This window comes from Amphiprion ocellaris, chromosome 9, assembly GCF_022539595.1.
Source record: "Amphiprion ocellaris isolate individual 3 ecotype Okinawa chromosome 9, ASM2253959v1, whole genome shotgun sequence".
Classification (NCBI taxonomy): domain Eukaryota; kingdom Metazoa; phylum Chordata; class Actinopteri; family Pomacentridae; genus Amphiprion; species Amphiprion ocellaris.
In genome coordinates, this window is record NC_072774.1 from 3909303 (window position 1) to 3924784 (window position 15482).

Below are 15482 nucleotides of genomic sequence, written 5' to 3' on the forward strand. Positions count from 1 at the left end.
AAACTTAATAAAAAGATCAGTGATTTTCCTAAATATTGACTAAATGAACCCGCCCAAAATCCATTTTCAGTCATCATCAACTCCTCGACAGCAAGAGAAGAAGTGCCTAAACTGCTTCGAGCAGAATTTTCGAATCCTCCTGAAGTGTTTCTTTTTCGATCGTACTTCCACGATATCTGAGGGCTCTTCTTCCGCGATTTGGTCTGTTTTATCCGTGACATTTTTTGCTGGTGTTATATTTGTGACAGCCACTTCTTGAGGTGGTCTGTCTTCACGGATGTTGGGGCTTCCTGCTGTAATTTGTTTGTCCTTTTTGATTCCATCATGTACAGATGGGTTCTCCAGAGGAGGCGTCAACTTGGTTGTTTTTTCTTGTTGATGAAAGACTGCAGTTAGTTGATTTTTAATTCCACTTTTGCTTTTGGATGTTCTATTCCTTCCCACAACTAGATCCAACAGTGCCGTCAACTTGGTTACTGTGTCTTGTTTTTGAGTGACAGCAGTAGTTTGATCTTTTGTTCCACCTTTGCGTTTCGAGATGGATTTTCTGTTGTTCTCTATAACTTCAACCCATGGAGTAGTAGTTTCATCAGTTCCACCACTGCTTTCTAAGATGTAAGTTGTTCTCCTGCATAGATCTTGATCCACTGGAGCAGTAGGTGGATCATCAGTTCCACTTTTGCTTTCTAAGATGTAAGTTGTTCTTCCCCTGCTTAGATCTTGATCCACTGGCGCAGTAGGTGAATCATCAGTTCCACTTTTGCTTTCTAAGATGTAAGTTTTTCTCCTACTTACAACTTGACCCACTGGAGCAGCAGGCTGATCAACAACTCCGCTTTTGTTTTTCAGGACGCAAGTTTTTCTCCTACTTACTTGATTCAATGATGCTCCTGAAGAGCCTTCAGAGTTATTCTCTGAGCTGGATGCCTCATCCCAACTTGGAACTTTGCTGGAAGTTGCTAAGGGATCCACTGCTGCCACCTTCAGCTGACATCTTGTCATTTGTAAACGTGCTTTTGCCACGTACAGCTTGTCACATGTTTTACCAGACAAGTGCTTCATTGTGATGAAGCGATGGCCAAGAGCCATGCTGGGGGTGATCCTTTTTTTTGGATTAAAGTGAAGCATCTGCTTGAGGAGACTTATGAAGGCTTTATGGTCTTTTTCCTTTGTGGTTTCCATTGGTTGACTGCGGGCCTTCAGCAGGTCATTGAGGCTGTTGAAAGCCTCATAATAGGCAGGACACTGCTTGACAGCCTTCCCTGTGTCTCGTTGATATTCGCCAGGTGTTTTCATCCTCCATGCCTTACCAGGGGACTCTGTGAAAAACGTTCTTGCTTTTCGCCCAGCTTTCAAAAGATGGTCTTTGGGTAGTCCCTGCATCATACACATGATCCTTAACTGTTCGTATTCAGACTCATCTGGATAGATGTGTCTTCCTAGGAACAATGTGGCCAGGACACTGCCCACAGCCCACATGTCAATGGCTTCGGTCAGAGGGAGACCCAGAATGGCCTCAGGAGCCCTGTAACCAAGGGTCTGAATGCTGTCAAATCTCGCCAGTGCAGACACCTCTTTAGCACAGCCAAAATCAATTAACTTGACTTTAAATGGTTGGGAGCAGTGGTTAACAAGCATTATGTTGTCTGGCTTGATGTCACAATGAGCCAGACCAATGCTTTTTAGTGCCTCAAGAGCCACAAACATCTGCTGAGCAATGACTCTGATCTCAGCCACATGTAGCGGCTTCAAATTCCTCTCAATAAGAAAGTCAAAGAGGCTTAAATCGAGCATTTCGAAAGTCAGACAAAACTGACCCTTGTGCTCGAAATGCTCGATAAACTTTACGAGGTTGTGCTTGTCGGCATCAAGTTGTCTAAGTTTACACATTACCTCAACTTCGGCTTTGCCAGCTTCGTTGAGCTCTTTGTGGATGCTTTTTAGAGCAACCACCTCTTGAGAGTTGACTTTTCTGCACCGAGCCACGACCCCGAAGCTCCCGTCTCCCAAGAGCTTCTTAACATAATATGAGCTTGTGGTCCCGTGAATAACAGTGTCCGGTTTCAACACAGATTCCTCATCAAAGGTGTCTGGCAACATTTTGACCCCCCAAAAAATCCGAAAAAGATTATATATGTATGATATGATAATATAATCCTATACTGCACGCGAAATTCAATTTCACTATTCGATTCAATCTTCTCTGTGTAGCGTAGCTTCAAAACGAACGTCTCACAGCGCCGATAGCAAGTCAATACTGTCCCACAGAGGTCCACTCCTGCTAGATTTAAGAACTTTCTGGTCAGACTGTGATGTCATCACTGACATCATAGTGTCAGAACGTGAGGCTCTATGTGACGACCTCACGTTCTGACACTGACATCAGCTCCACGTGACCACCTCATGCTCTGATCTGACTGCACCATGAGGGATGTTGCCTATTGACCAGGGAGACTTATGTAAACACACCTTCTGACTTATAGACAGAAAAAGGAAAGACAAGCGGGAGAGTGAAGCTCTTTATTAAACAGCCTATTAGCTCAACACGGAGTTTTCGCCGTCATTTTGTTCAAAACAAACTTATTTCTTCCAACACAGTGATCCAGTGAAGCACAGAAGTGGACGAAAGAAGTTATCCTACCACTCTGACAACTGACACCGACTTTAAGTTCAACCAGAAACACCGAGGAGGTGAGTTTTCTGGTATTTTTAAAACTGTGCTTTTATAATTTGTTTGTGTTTATAACGTGGAGACTGTTTGCTGTCATGAAAGAGAAAAAATCGCTACAGCTCCTGCTCTGTACATGTCCATTTCTACTCTGTAAAATAGTTAAATTCACCCCCGGAGTCCTTCTGGATTATTTTGGTTGGTGTGTACAGATTTTCTGAGTGTTTTGAACGTTTCTGAAGCGGAGAAAAACGTCGTTTGTTTCCAACGAACGTCGAGACTGCCCGTTAGCATTAGCACGTAGCTCACTGTCCGCTAGCTAGTTGTTAGCTAGCTAGCTGCTAGCTGCACCGTCAAGGCAAAGTCCTCCCGAACAGGAACAGGAGAGAACAGACTAACGTCGGGTCGGAGAAAATATATCTATATAAACGTCGTTCAAAGCGACTCTTTAACTCTGAAAATAATGTGTCATCAATGAGGTTTATCTGCCGCCGCTCGCTCTCCCTGTTCATTCTGTAGCTCTCTCTACCACCGCTGCTCTCTCTCCCTCAACTGTCTTGTTCTCTCACTCTTTTTTAAAACAAAATATAAGACTTTGTTTTAGTCTTTTGCCATACACCAGTTCTTTTTCTCCTGAGCAATGGATTTATGTGTGAATAATTTACACACATGCATGTGAATGTTTGGGCTCAAAATTCACCACCTTCAAATTACATTTAACTCATTTTTGGCTTAGAAAGAACGTTTTAATATGTATACAACAGCAGGCATATTCAAATTGCCTGGGTGTGGTGGAATATAAACTAAATTCAGAGTGTCTGCTCTATAGATGTAGGTAGAAATGCAGGGAAAGCTCTGAGGACTTTTTTTTACTTTGTTTTTGAGCAAGAAAATGATTTTGCACCGTCACCAGTTTGCAGTCTTGAAATAAATGTGAATATATGTGAGACAATCATATTTGTTTCAAATTCCAGTCCTATTTCTAATGGGGCTACAAGTAATAAATCATAGGGGATCATTTTGTTTCTTGCTCAGCCAATCATTTGCCCTATTTTTTTTTTTTATCTACATATGGAATTATGTAGTAAACAAAAAAGTGTGAAATGAATCAAAGCATGTTTTATATTTTAGATTCTTCAAAATAGCCACATTTTGCTTTGATGACAGCTTTGCACAGGTCTAATATGCAATTGGTTGTGTTCTATTTGCTGCTAATAGGACACATCTGACTAATGTTTATTTCACTTTAGTCAAAAACTAAAGTAGTTTTGAGGAATTCTTCATTATGGGGAAAGGGTCAGACCTAAATGCTCTTCTGTCATATTTAAATGTACAAAGTTAGAAGTTTCAGAGCTCTAATATGCAACCGTCACGTTAAAAATAAACAGCTACAGTCAAAGAACACATTTTTTACCTGTGAGTTTGTTGGCGTCTTGCAGAAAAATATTGCAAAAAAATAGTATTTTAAATGCCAGAAATACCAGGATGTCCGACTACATCCGGTTGTATTTTGTGGTTTACAAACCAACATGTATTTCTGGCCGTTCCGACCCATAATCCTCTGCAGCGGCAGGTATTTGGTTTACATCACAGTGTCTAGTTCAGGCTTGAACCGCTGACAGGCAACAAACACACTGAACCCTGGAACGGCTGTATGAGAAAGAACTTAATGTTCAGTAATATGACAAAGTTCCAGTGGCAGGATACTGCATGCAGCAGAACATGATGAAGGAAAATGAAAACATCTGAGATGTGTAATGCAGGAAGTGTAGAATGCAGATTACACACTGAGTAAGGCTGTTTGTGTTGCTATATGTTGGCGGCATTTTAACATATTTTTAAGAGTTTCGTTCCCAAAAAAAGTGAACTTTTTTTTTTTTTTTTTGCCAAAACAGTGCCGCAGCTGACACCTAAAATTACAAACACTTTGCACAATAATATACAATATTTTTATTCTTTATTGTGGCCATTTTTCGGTCATTTTGTGTGTCTTTACAGGGACTTTTTTCACCTGTTTGTGTTCATTTTGTATCTTTTTTCAGTCAATTCGAACCTCTTTCCGGTCATTTTGTGTTTCTTTTTAATTATTTAGCATTTTTTTGTATGCAATTTGCATCTTTTTTAGTCAGTTTGAACCTCTTTCTGGCCATTTTGCATGTCTTTGCAGTTATTTTGCTTTCGTTTGAGTTAGTTTTGCATCCTTTTTTGTATATTCAAACCCTTTCTGCTCATTTTGTGTGTCTTTACAGTTGTTTTGCATCTGTTTGTGTTCATTTTGCATCATTTTTAGTCAGTTTAAGCCTATTTCTGCTCATTTTGTGTGTCTTTGCAGTTATTTTGCGTTTCTTTGGGTTCATTTTGCATCTTTTTTCGTCAATTTGAGCCTATTTCTGCTCTTTTATTGTGTCCTTGTGGTTATTTTGCATTAATTTGTGTTCATTTTGTATTCTTTTTTTTTTGTCAATTTGGTCATCTTTCTGGTCATTTTGTGTGTCTTTACAGGGTTGTAACCCTAACAGGTAGCACCTATTTGTGTTCATTTTGCCTCTTTTTTTTTAGTGAATGTAAGCCAATTTCTGCTGTTTTTGTGTGTCTTTGAAGTTATATTAACCTATTTATGCTCATTTTGCATCTATTCAGTCAATTTGAACCTTTTTCTGATCACTTTATATCTTTGCAGTTATTTAGCATTTGTTTATGCTCATTCAGCATCTTTTTTAATCAATTCAAGCCTTTTTCTGCTCTTTTTATGTGTCTTTGCAGTTATTTTGCATTTATTTGTTTTCATTTTGCATATTGTTTAGTTAATTTGGTCATCTTTCTGGTCATTTTGTACCTCTTTGCAGTTATTTTGCATTTTTTTTTGGTGATAACATGGCCATACTTTGCTTCGAGCACACTGTTGACATGAAATAACTTGAAACTAGTGTGTTTATCCGACTAAAACTGACAGATTTATGGACTCGGCTGAGGCCCAGATGTGTCAGGATCCTGTCGATGCCTCCGCTAATCACATAAAAACGACCTGCCAGAGTTTTGACTTTCAGTTAATAAGCGACGGGAACAATGGAGCCGACGTTTCCACCGAGGATGAACGGACTGACAGCGATATGTGCACCGGAGAACGAAGTGAGTGACGGCTGCTGAATGTTTGATGAGGCCGAGCTCGTTTCCTGTCGTGACACCAGACGCCTCGGCAGTACTGATTGGCCGCGAACAGACGAGGAAGCCCACGGCAGGTCAGACTTTCTCTTTATTTTCAGTGTGGCGTGCATGAAAAGCGCTCCGAAAATCAGTTTATTAAGAGACAGAGATGGTAAATATGACACTTTGCATGCATATTAACACACACTAGCACCAGCGTCTGTTCAAAGATAGTTTAAATCTGGATTATCTGAAGGTTTCTTTCTTCTTCAGTCTGCTGCTTCGCCCTCCTGTTCGTTCCCCTTCCCTTTCTTGCCACCTCGGCCCGTCTTCTTTTGGTAGTAGCACTTGGCGAGGTCGCAGACGCACCGACAAAACTCGCGGAAGTTGACCTCGCCATCGTGGTTTTTGTCCAGCATCTCCATGGCCTGCTCGATGTCGTCCGTGTTGATTTCACCCTGTCAAAAGAGTTCAACAACGGTGTCAAAAACACACGCGAGCAGCCGGAGAATGTGTTCTTTCAAGGTATTTGTCTCCACATCAGGTCTTTTAAGTGTATCATGTGACCTACTTTTAGCTCAGAACTTTGGATTTCATGATCCAACACTGACTTGAGCTCCTCTTTGCTCAGCTTGTGTTTCTTTCCTTTGCCCTCCTCTTCAGCGTACTCTATGAATACCTCCACAATGTTTGTGATGACGGAGTCCAAACGTCCTGTCATAGCTGTAGCTGCACAAAAACATTGTTATTCCCACAGACGGAAAAATGTCGCATGTTGTACAAAAGTAAAAGTACTTTTTTAGTCAATTTCAACCATTTTTCTTGTCATTTTGTGTGTCTTTTCACTTATTTTTGCATTTGTGTTCATTTTGCATATTTTTTTTAGTCAATTTGAGTCTCTTTCTGGCCACTTTGAGTATCTTTGCAAATATTTTTCTTGTTTTTTGTCAATATGAACCTTTTCGTTGTCATTTTTGTGCCTTTGCAGTTATTTTTCATTTGTTTGTGTTCATTTTGTAGCTTTTTTAAGTCATTTTAAACATCTTTCTGCTCCTTCTGTGTGTCTGCAGTTATTTTTAAGTCAGTTTGATTCTCTTTCTGGTCATTTTGTATGTCCGAAATTATTTTTGCATTTGAGTTAATTTTCTGGTCTTTCTGGTCCTTTTGTGTGTCTTTGTAGTTATCTTGCATTTATTTGTGTTAATTTTGCACATATTTTAGTCAGTTTGAACCTCTTTCTGGTCAACTTGAGTATCTGCAAATATTTTGCATGTTTTTTGTCAATTTGAACCACTTTTTGTCATTTGTTGTGCCTTTGCAGTTATTTTGCATTTGTTTGTGTTCATTTTGTATCTTTTTTGAGTCATTTTAAACATCTTGTTCTGCATCTTTTTAAGTCAGTTTGTATCTATTTTTGGTCATTTTGTATGTCTTTGAAATTATTTTTGCGTTTGAGTTAATTTTGCACCGTTTTTAGTCAATTTGCTTATCTTTTTTTTTTCATTTTGTGTGTCTTTGCAATTATTTTGCATCTTTTTAGTCAATTTGAATCATTTTTCTTGTCATTTTGTGTGTCTTTGCACTTATTATGCATTTGTTTGTTCATTTTGCATATTGTTTCATCAATTTGAGTCTTTTTCTGGTCATTTTGTGTGTCTTTGCAGTTGTTTTGCATAATTTTTAGTCACCTTGAACCTCTTTGAGCTCATTTTCTGTGCCTTTGTAACTATTTTGCATTTGTCTGAGTTAAGTCAGTTTGCATCTTTTTAAGTCAATTTAAAGCTGTTTCTGGTCTTTTTGTGTGCCTTTGCAGTTATTTTTGCCTCTATTTCTGTTCATTTTGCACATTTTTTAGTCAATTTATACCTTTCTGGTCACTTTGAGTATTTTTGCAAATATTTTGCATATTTTTTTGTGAATTTTAACCATTTTTCTGGTCATTATGCGTCTTTGCAGTTATAGAATTTTTTCTGTGTTCATTTTGCATATCTTCTAAGTTAATTTAAACATCTTTTGATCAGTAACTGAGTTACGTTGCACTTGTCTGTGTTAATTTTGCATATTTTTAGGCATTTTGAACCTTTTTCTTGTCATATTGTGTGTCTTTGCAGTCATTTTGCATATTTTTAGTCAGTTTGAGCTGCTTTCTGGTCAATTTGTGTTTCTTTGCAATTATTTAACTTTTTTTGTGTTCGTTTTGCATAATTTTTTAGCCATTTTGAAGCTTTTTCTAGACATTTGATACATCTTTACAATTATTTTGTATTTGTTTGAGTTAACTTTGCATCTTTTTTAGTCAATTTGAACCTCTTTCTGGTCATTTTTGTTTGTCTTTGCAGTTATTCTACACTTTTTTGTGTTCATTTAGCATCAGTTTTTGTCATTTTGAAAATTGTTCTGCTCACGTTTTGTGTCTTTACAGTTATTTTGTATTTGTTTGTGTTCACTTTGCGTCTTTTTTAGTCAGTTTGAAAAATCTGGGTTTTTTTTGGATGACTTTGCATTAATTTCTGTTCATTTGGTGTCTCTTTTAATTTGTTTGGTTTCTTTGTAGTTGTTCTAAGTCCTTGTCATTGTTTTGTATCCAATATAACATTATAGAAGGATAAAAGTACTCTTTAATCAGTAAAAATCATGCATTTGCATTTATACTTAGGCAAAAGCTCAAAAGTTTTAGCATTAACATGTAGTATCAAAAGTGAAAGTACTCACCATGTATTTAATATTATTGGATTTCTAATTATTGATGCATTCATCTGTTCATCACTTAAAATGTTAAGGTTTTAATCGACAATATTACATCATGATTTATTTGTTGATTATGTTTAGTTTCAGTTTTCAGCTCATTTTGTGTCTCTTTACAGTTATTTTGCATTTGTTTGTATGCACTTTGCATCATTTTTAGTCAATTCAAATCTCTTTCTGTTCCTTTTGTGTGTTTTTGCAGTTATTTTGCATTTGTTTGAGTTCATTTTGCATCTCTTCATCAATTTGAATGTCTTTCTGGTCATTTTGTGTGTCTTCACAGTTATTTTACTCTATTTATGCTCATTTTGGATCTTTTTTTGGTCGATTTGAAACTATTTCTACTCTTTTTAGGTGTCCTTGCTGTTATTTTGCATTTATTTGTGTTCATTTTGTTTTGTTTTTTTTTTAAGTCAATTTGGTCATCTTTCTGGTCATTTTGTGTGTCTTTACAGGGGTTTTTGCACCTGTTTGTGTTCATTTTGCATCTTGTTGTAGTGAATTCGAACCTATTCCTGCTCTTTTTGTGTGTCTTTGTGGTTACTTAGCATCTTTTTTGTGTTTGCAATTATTTATAATTTTCTGTGTTCATTTTGCATCTTTTTTAGTCACTTCAAACCTCTTTCTTGTCATTTCCTGTGTATTTGCAGTTATTTAGCATATTAGTTAGTCAATATGAACCTCTTTCTGCTCATTTTTTTGTGTCTTTGCAGTTATTTTGCATCTATTTATGAAGCAAAATGCAGCAAAATGTTATGTTTAAATATAGAAATGAAAAGCAGGAAAGAATGAGACAGCAACAAACAGCATGAGCAGAAAACAAGTATTTTAAAGACGCTGTTTGGTCTGTAAAACAGTTTGATTCATAATTTGTAGGATTAATGTTTAAAAACAGCACAAGCGTAAAATGTAGAAGTCAGATGTTCAAAGCAAAGCTGCTCCTGCCTGCAGTCATAGTTATTAAAGTCACAGCAACAACTGCGAAATGCTTTCAACTTTTACATTTATAGTAACGTTACACACTCTGTCCTTTCCATCGCATCAGTCAGAGTTTCCAGCGCTCAGTTTCTGCAGCAAAAAGCTCCCGTTTTCTCCCCAATTTCCCCCCAAAACACTCCAACAAACCTCCATCAGGCTCACCTGAGGTTCCAGGTGAGGAGAGATCACGTCCGAGTCGGCAGCTGCTTCTCCGGTGGGACTGTTGTCAGACTGTTGTTAGGCTGAGGGGGGAACCTCCTCTTAAAGAGCAGACACACACACACACCACACACACACACACACACACACACACACACACACACACACACACACACACACACACACACACACACACACACATTCATTCACACACACACACACACACCAGCAGTGATTCATGCCCTCGAAATGCGCCCAGCTCCACCCTTCACCCACTCGTAGCCTCAGAAGGAGTAAAAATGCAGCTCAAACTCTCTATTTATGTTTGTTTACAGAGAAAATAGCTGCAGATGTCGTCATTCCTGACATCCAGACTTGTGTGTTTGATGGATTAGATCATCTAAAGCGGCAAAATCTGTCAACGCTCTGTAAAAAAACGGGGCTGTACTTCACACTTTTCATGGAGGAATTACTGTAAAAACTCGTGTTTTTTCTCCAACACATACAGACTTGTGTGTTTGATGCAAAATCTGTCTTTATACTAACATGGATGCATTTAACCCTTTCATGCATGAGTTACTGCAAAAATTGATGAAGCAAAAACTCATCTAATTGTTTTTTTTCTTTAAATAACTAATATTTTGAGCAAGATACGCAGCACATTAACACTTTAACATACACTTTCACTCAAAATACTACAAGTTAACAGGGTAAAAACTCATTTTAATTAACATAAATCACCATAAACTTTCTCTAGCTGATTATTTACATTGAAGAAATAACTTTTTTTATTACAAATTTTATTAAATGTTCTATTTAAGTATGAATTATGAGGTGATACTTGGTTAAAAAAGTGCAAATTTGCATAAAATTAAAACAAATCTGAAATTCTGAAATCGGTTTCATTTTGGTTTTCTCCATAAATCAGAAAATACTGTAACAGCAGGAAAAGCAATCAATTTTTCTGCAGGTTTTGAGGATTTTTAAAGAATATATGAACAGACTCCTCTGTAAAAACCTTCAGAATAAAGACAGGAATTAAATTGGAAAGTCTTTTGGAAGTAAGAGCTGCTGAAGTGGACATTTCTCAGAGTTGGAGAAAAAGAAATATTTGTACTAAAAAACACGACTTACAGAGAGAACTAACGTAGCAGGCAAAAATGTACTAAAACACCTAAATGTGTTTTTTTTTGTCAATTTTCTTTCCACTTATTTGAAAGAAAGCATGTTATGGAAGCAAAATATCCCAAAATAAGTTTGTTTTTAGCCTCTAGTGTGCGTTTCTTGTGTAATTAAAGGTTGTAAGTGATATTTAACAGGTTTCCACCATCATCCACTGCTTATTTGCACTTATTTTAGGGTAAAAAAATTGCATTAAAGACGCTCATCGCATAGAAATGCTCAAAAAGTTTGGCAAATACGTGCAGGCATGTATCCTAGCAAAGCAATTTTACTGAATGTGTAGCTTTTAAACTGGAAAAACTGTTTAAAAATGAGTGCTTTTGCAAAAAGTGGCGGCTTTAAACTTGTTTTCTTCCTAGTAATCTAAGAAGGATGTTAAATGCACATCTGTGTTTTGCTAAATAGTTAAATTTTCTTCTTTCCAGTTAAGTTTAGCTGTTCCTGTGACTGTTTTGCTTAGATTAAACCCAGCAGCAGCAACAGGAAGTCTGAATAAGAAGCTCTTAAAGCTTCTGTTTGAGCGTGTCGACTGTTTGAACATGATTGATTCTGACGCACTTCTTCCCCCTCCACAGTCAGTTATGTAAGTCTTCCTCTTTTTTCCACTCATGTGTTCCAGGCAGCAGAAAGGCGGCGTTTTCTTCTGCTCTCTGCCCCCTGCCAAGTCCTCTTTATAGGTCAGTTCACCGCCTTCACTTAGGCCATATTACTTTCACTTATTGAATACGATCGGATTCCGCCTGCAGGGGAGGAAGGAAAATAGAGACGAAGTATCATGTGGTGTTAATTACAAAAAAAAAGTTTATCTTTCCACACCCTGCTGTCGGAGAGTCTGCACACATGAACATGAAACAGTAATTTTAAAAAGGATGCTTATTAAATATGTATGGCTTTGGACTCATTTCTTCATGTTTGTTTAATCGTCGTGTTTCAGAAAAGATTCAAATATCTTCACTTGACTTCACTTCATACGTTGTCTTGAAGATTTTATTTTAAAATAAATCAAATTTATTCGTAAATACACATTTTAACACAATTGGAGTTGAACCAAAGTTCTGCACAGTTAAAATATCAGAGCAACAAAACACAATAACTAAATGGTGAATTTGAATAAAAAAAGACAAGAACCTGAAAAGAACAAAAAATCTGATAGATTATATGAATATAAAAATGAATGAATAATATATTTTAATTTGTATTTTATAAATTATACAGAAATAAGTCAAATACCAGTAAATACATTAAATAAATAAACTATGCTATATTTTTCTAGGAATATATTTTATAAAAATTCTATAAAAGTGAAATATACATTAAATAAATGAATAAGCTATTATAGATTTTTCTATAAATATATTGTATAAATATTAAATTAAACTACAATTAAAGATATAACTTGAATAATTTAATAAACTTCAACTTTTTTCAAATATGTTGAATAAAAATAAATACATTAAAATAAAAGGTACATAAATAAGTGAATAAATTATTACAGATTTGTTTCTATAAATATGTTGTATAAAATATATACATTTAATTAAAATAAAAGATATAACTTAATTAAATGAATAAGCTATTATAGATTTTTTCTAGGAGTATATTTTCTAAATATTAGAAAAAAATTTATTAAATGAAAATAAAAAAGATAACTTCAATAAATGAATAAACAATCACAGATTTTTTAGTAAATATATTGCATAAAATGTTTTGTAAATGAAAGGAAAACAAAATAAATAACTTAAACTATTATATATTTCTATAAATATATTGTGCAAAATATATAAAATTAAAAAATGCAACGGTCATAGATGTTTTTATGTAAATATATTGTATAAAATATTATAGAAATTAAAATAAAGTAAAATATAGAGCTTAAACTAGTAAAGATTTGTTTCTATAAATAGTGTAAAATGTGATATAAATTAAAATAATTAAAAGATGTAATCAATAATAATAATAAACTATTACACATTTTAGATAGAAATAAACTGCATCAAATAATATATAAAATTAAGTAAAATTTAAATAAAATTAAAGATATATTTAAGTTACTTAATCTATTATAGATTTTTACATAAATATATTTAACAATATCTGAAAAATAAAATAAACTAAAAGACATATAATAAGCAAATAAATCATATATATTCGTTATTAGATATATTTCATGAACTACCGTATAAAAAGAAGTAAATAAAAGTCAGGCTCTAATCAAATGCAAACAAGAAGAGTTTGGTCTTTAGCAGCGACGTAAAAGTTTTTTAAGTCTGTTCTCAGGCAAGAGTTCTGCTAAACGAGGTGATGCCAACATATTTAAAACAAGAGAACTGATTTTCTTTTTCCAGTCAAACGTTGGGTTGGAACATTTTTTAGCAGCCGCAGACACTGAAGGCCGACTGTTCTACACCCACAAACAAGTACAACAGTCCAACCGAGCGCTAATAAAGGCATAAATAAGTTTTTATTTGGGGGAAAAATTTACTTTCTTATTGGCTAAAAGTCTTGATTAAAAAAAAAACCACTGATCTGAACTGTCTGTGTGGAGATAACTGCAAGATATTGCGCAAAAGACTGAGTGTATGAACCAAAAAACAGCAATAATTTTGTTATTTTCAGTCAAACCGAGAAAGTTTGATGGTTTAATATTTTTTATGCAGTCAAACAAATGCAGCAGTGAGTCTTTAGATTCATATAACTTCTGCAAAACAATGAAAATGTGCCCAAATGGCAGTATATATAATGAAAAGACAGTGGGCCCAAAATCGAACCCTGAGGAACTCCACACGTATTAATCTACACCTTTTATCTATTATGACAAAGTGACAGCTTTAAAAATGTTTGCAAATTCAGACAATCAAATCTCTCCTTCAAAAATGTATTCAGACCCATTTTTATTGCAGAATCGAGCCTTAAAGTGCAATAATATCTCTTTTCAGTCCAGTACAGACATGAAACTGCAACCATTTCTAAAGGTCTGAGTGTCTCGGGAGCACAGTGGCCTCAATAATTGTGAAACAGGACCACCAGGACTGTGAGTTTGCTGTCTGGTCAAACTGAATAATTGAGCACAAAGGGTCAGGAAGGTGACCAAAGCGCCCAACTGTCAGTCTAACAAAGCTGCAGAAGTCCTCTGCAGAGACGGAAAACGCTGCCCGAGAGATGACCATCTCATCTGCGCCAAAACAATAAGGCTTAGGAGGCGACGTGGAGGCTCCTCATGAATAAAAAGGCATCTGATAACCACACAGACACATCTCAGGCATGGTTAGAGCAAAACAGGAGCTCGATCTGGAGCACCGCAGCTCACAATATGTTCAGATATTAAAGCTTCTAGTTGTAGATTTTCAATAAATTCGAAGAAAAGGAACTAAAAAGCAGATTTTTTGTTTGTCAGGATGGGTTGAATGCAGCTGTGGCTTTGTTCTGTTCATGGGTTGTTCCAGAATTGGAGGATATTTTACATCCCACCTATCAAATTTTAAATAATCCAGGTACTAAATACTAAAACATGCAGTTGTTGTGTAAATGTTCTTGTTCTGAGACCAAATCTAAAAAAAAAATAAGAGAAAAGAATGTTTGAAAATATTTTAGAATACCAAATAAGTCTGGAGTTCCCCCTAAAATGACATTTTTCTCTTGTCCCACCCCAATGATGACCAAACTGAATCTCAAATGAAACAGTTGAAAATTAAACTTAAATCTCATTCTTGTTGGCATTATTTTTTTCATTGATATCTCTTGTAATTGTGGAAATGTTTTTTTAATCAACATAATATTTTAAATAATTATTATGTATGGAACGTGTGTCCCATAACAATCCTGTTGATGACGGTTTTGTCTTTTGTGTCTCGTTTTCTGCCATTTTGTGTCTCGTTTGTCATTTTGCAACTGATTTTTGTTATTTTGTGTCTCGTTCTTTTGTGTCTTGTTTTGTGTCTTGTTTTTGTCATTTTATGTCTTGTTTTTGTTAATTTGTGTCTCAGTTTTGTTGTTTTATGTCTTATTTTTGTCAATTTCTGTCTCATTTCTGTCATTTTGTGTCTTGTTTTTGTCATTTTGTCTCGTTTCTGTCACTTTGTGTTTTGATTTTGTCATTTTGTGTCTTGTTTTTGTCGTTTTGTGCCTAATTTTTCTCATTTTGTGTCCTGTTTTTGTTGTTTACATCATGGGACAGTTTTCCTAAAGAATGTGTAGAGGAAAGCTATGTCCTCTCTTCTATTTTTCATATTTCCATCCCATCGTCAGACTTGATTGAATGTCTCCCTCTACCTCATATTATCAGGATCAGACTAATTCTTTGGACTTTTCCATCAGTCAGTTTGTCCTCTTGGTCAGCAGTAACAGCAGCTAAATATCTAGCTTCTACTGCTGAGAAAAAGATCACATTAGCATGGATTAGAGTAGAGTTAGCAAACAACACAGAAAACATGAAATAAAAATGCTACCATTGATGTGGAAGCTGAGCCAATCAAGCCTTTGATAGTTTATTTCCTATTATTGATCAATAGGGAGCAGAAAATTGTAAGAGAAGGTTTATTTTTCAAACATTTTGGAGCCCAAATGTCTTCCAATTCTGGAATGATCCTCATAATCAATAAAATCCTGC

At 35.5% G+C, this 15482-nt stretch overlaps 1 protein-coding gene across 3 annotated transcripts; it reads right to left on the minus strand.

Moving 5' to 3' along the window:
* Window positions 1–5903: 5903 nt before the first annotated feature.
* s100w (S100 calcium binding protein W) lies at window positions 5904–9821 on the minus strand. 3 transcript variants are annotated; one of them, XM_023261720.3, is made up of 3 exons: window positions 9698–9821; window positions 6384–6535; window positions 5904–6270 (listed from the first exon to the last, which is right to left on the minus strand). In XM_023261720.3, exons 2-3 carry the CDS (start codon window positions 6531–6533, stop codon window positions 6082–6084), a joined length of 339 nt encoding a protein of 112 aa, XP_023117488.1. In that variant the 5' UTR covers window positions 6534–6535; window positions 9698–9821; the 3' UTR covers window positions 5904–6081. The 3 variants fall into 3 exon arrangements, with proteins under 3 accessions (XP_023117488.1, XP_023117486.1, XP_023117487.1); XM_023261718.3 differs by having other exon boundaries at window positions 6384–6541; XM_023261719.3 differs by having other exon boundaries at window positions 6384–6541; window positions 9683–9810.
* Between the last annotated feature and the right edge of the window lie 5661 nt (window positions 9822–15482).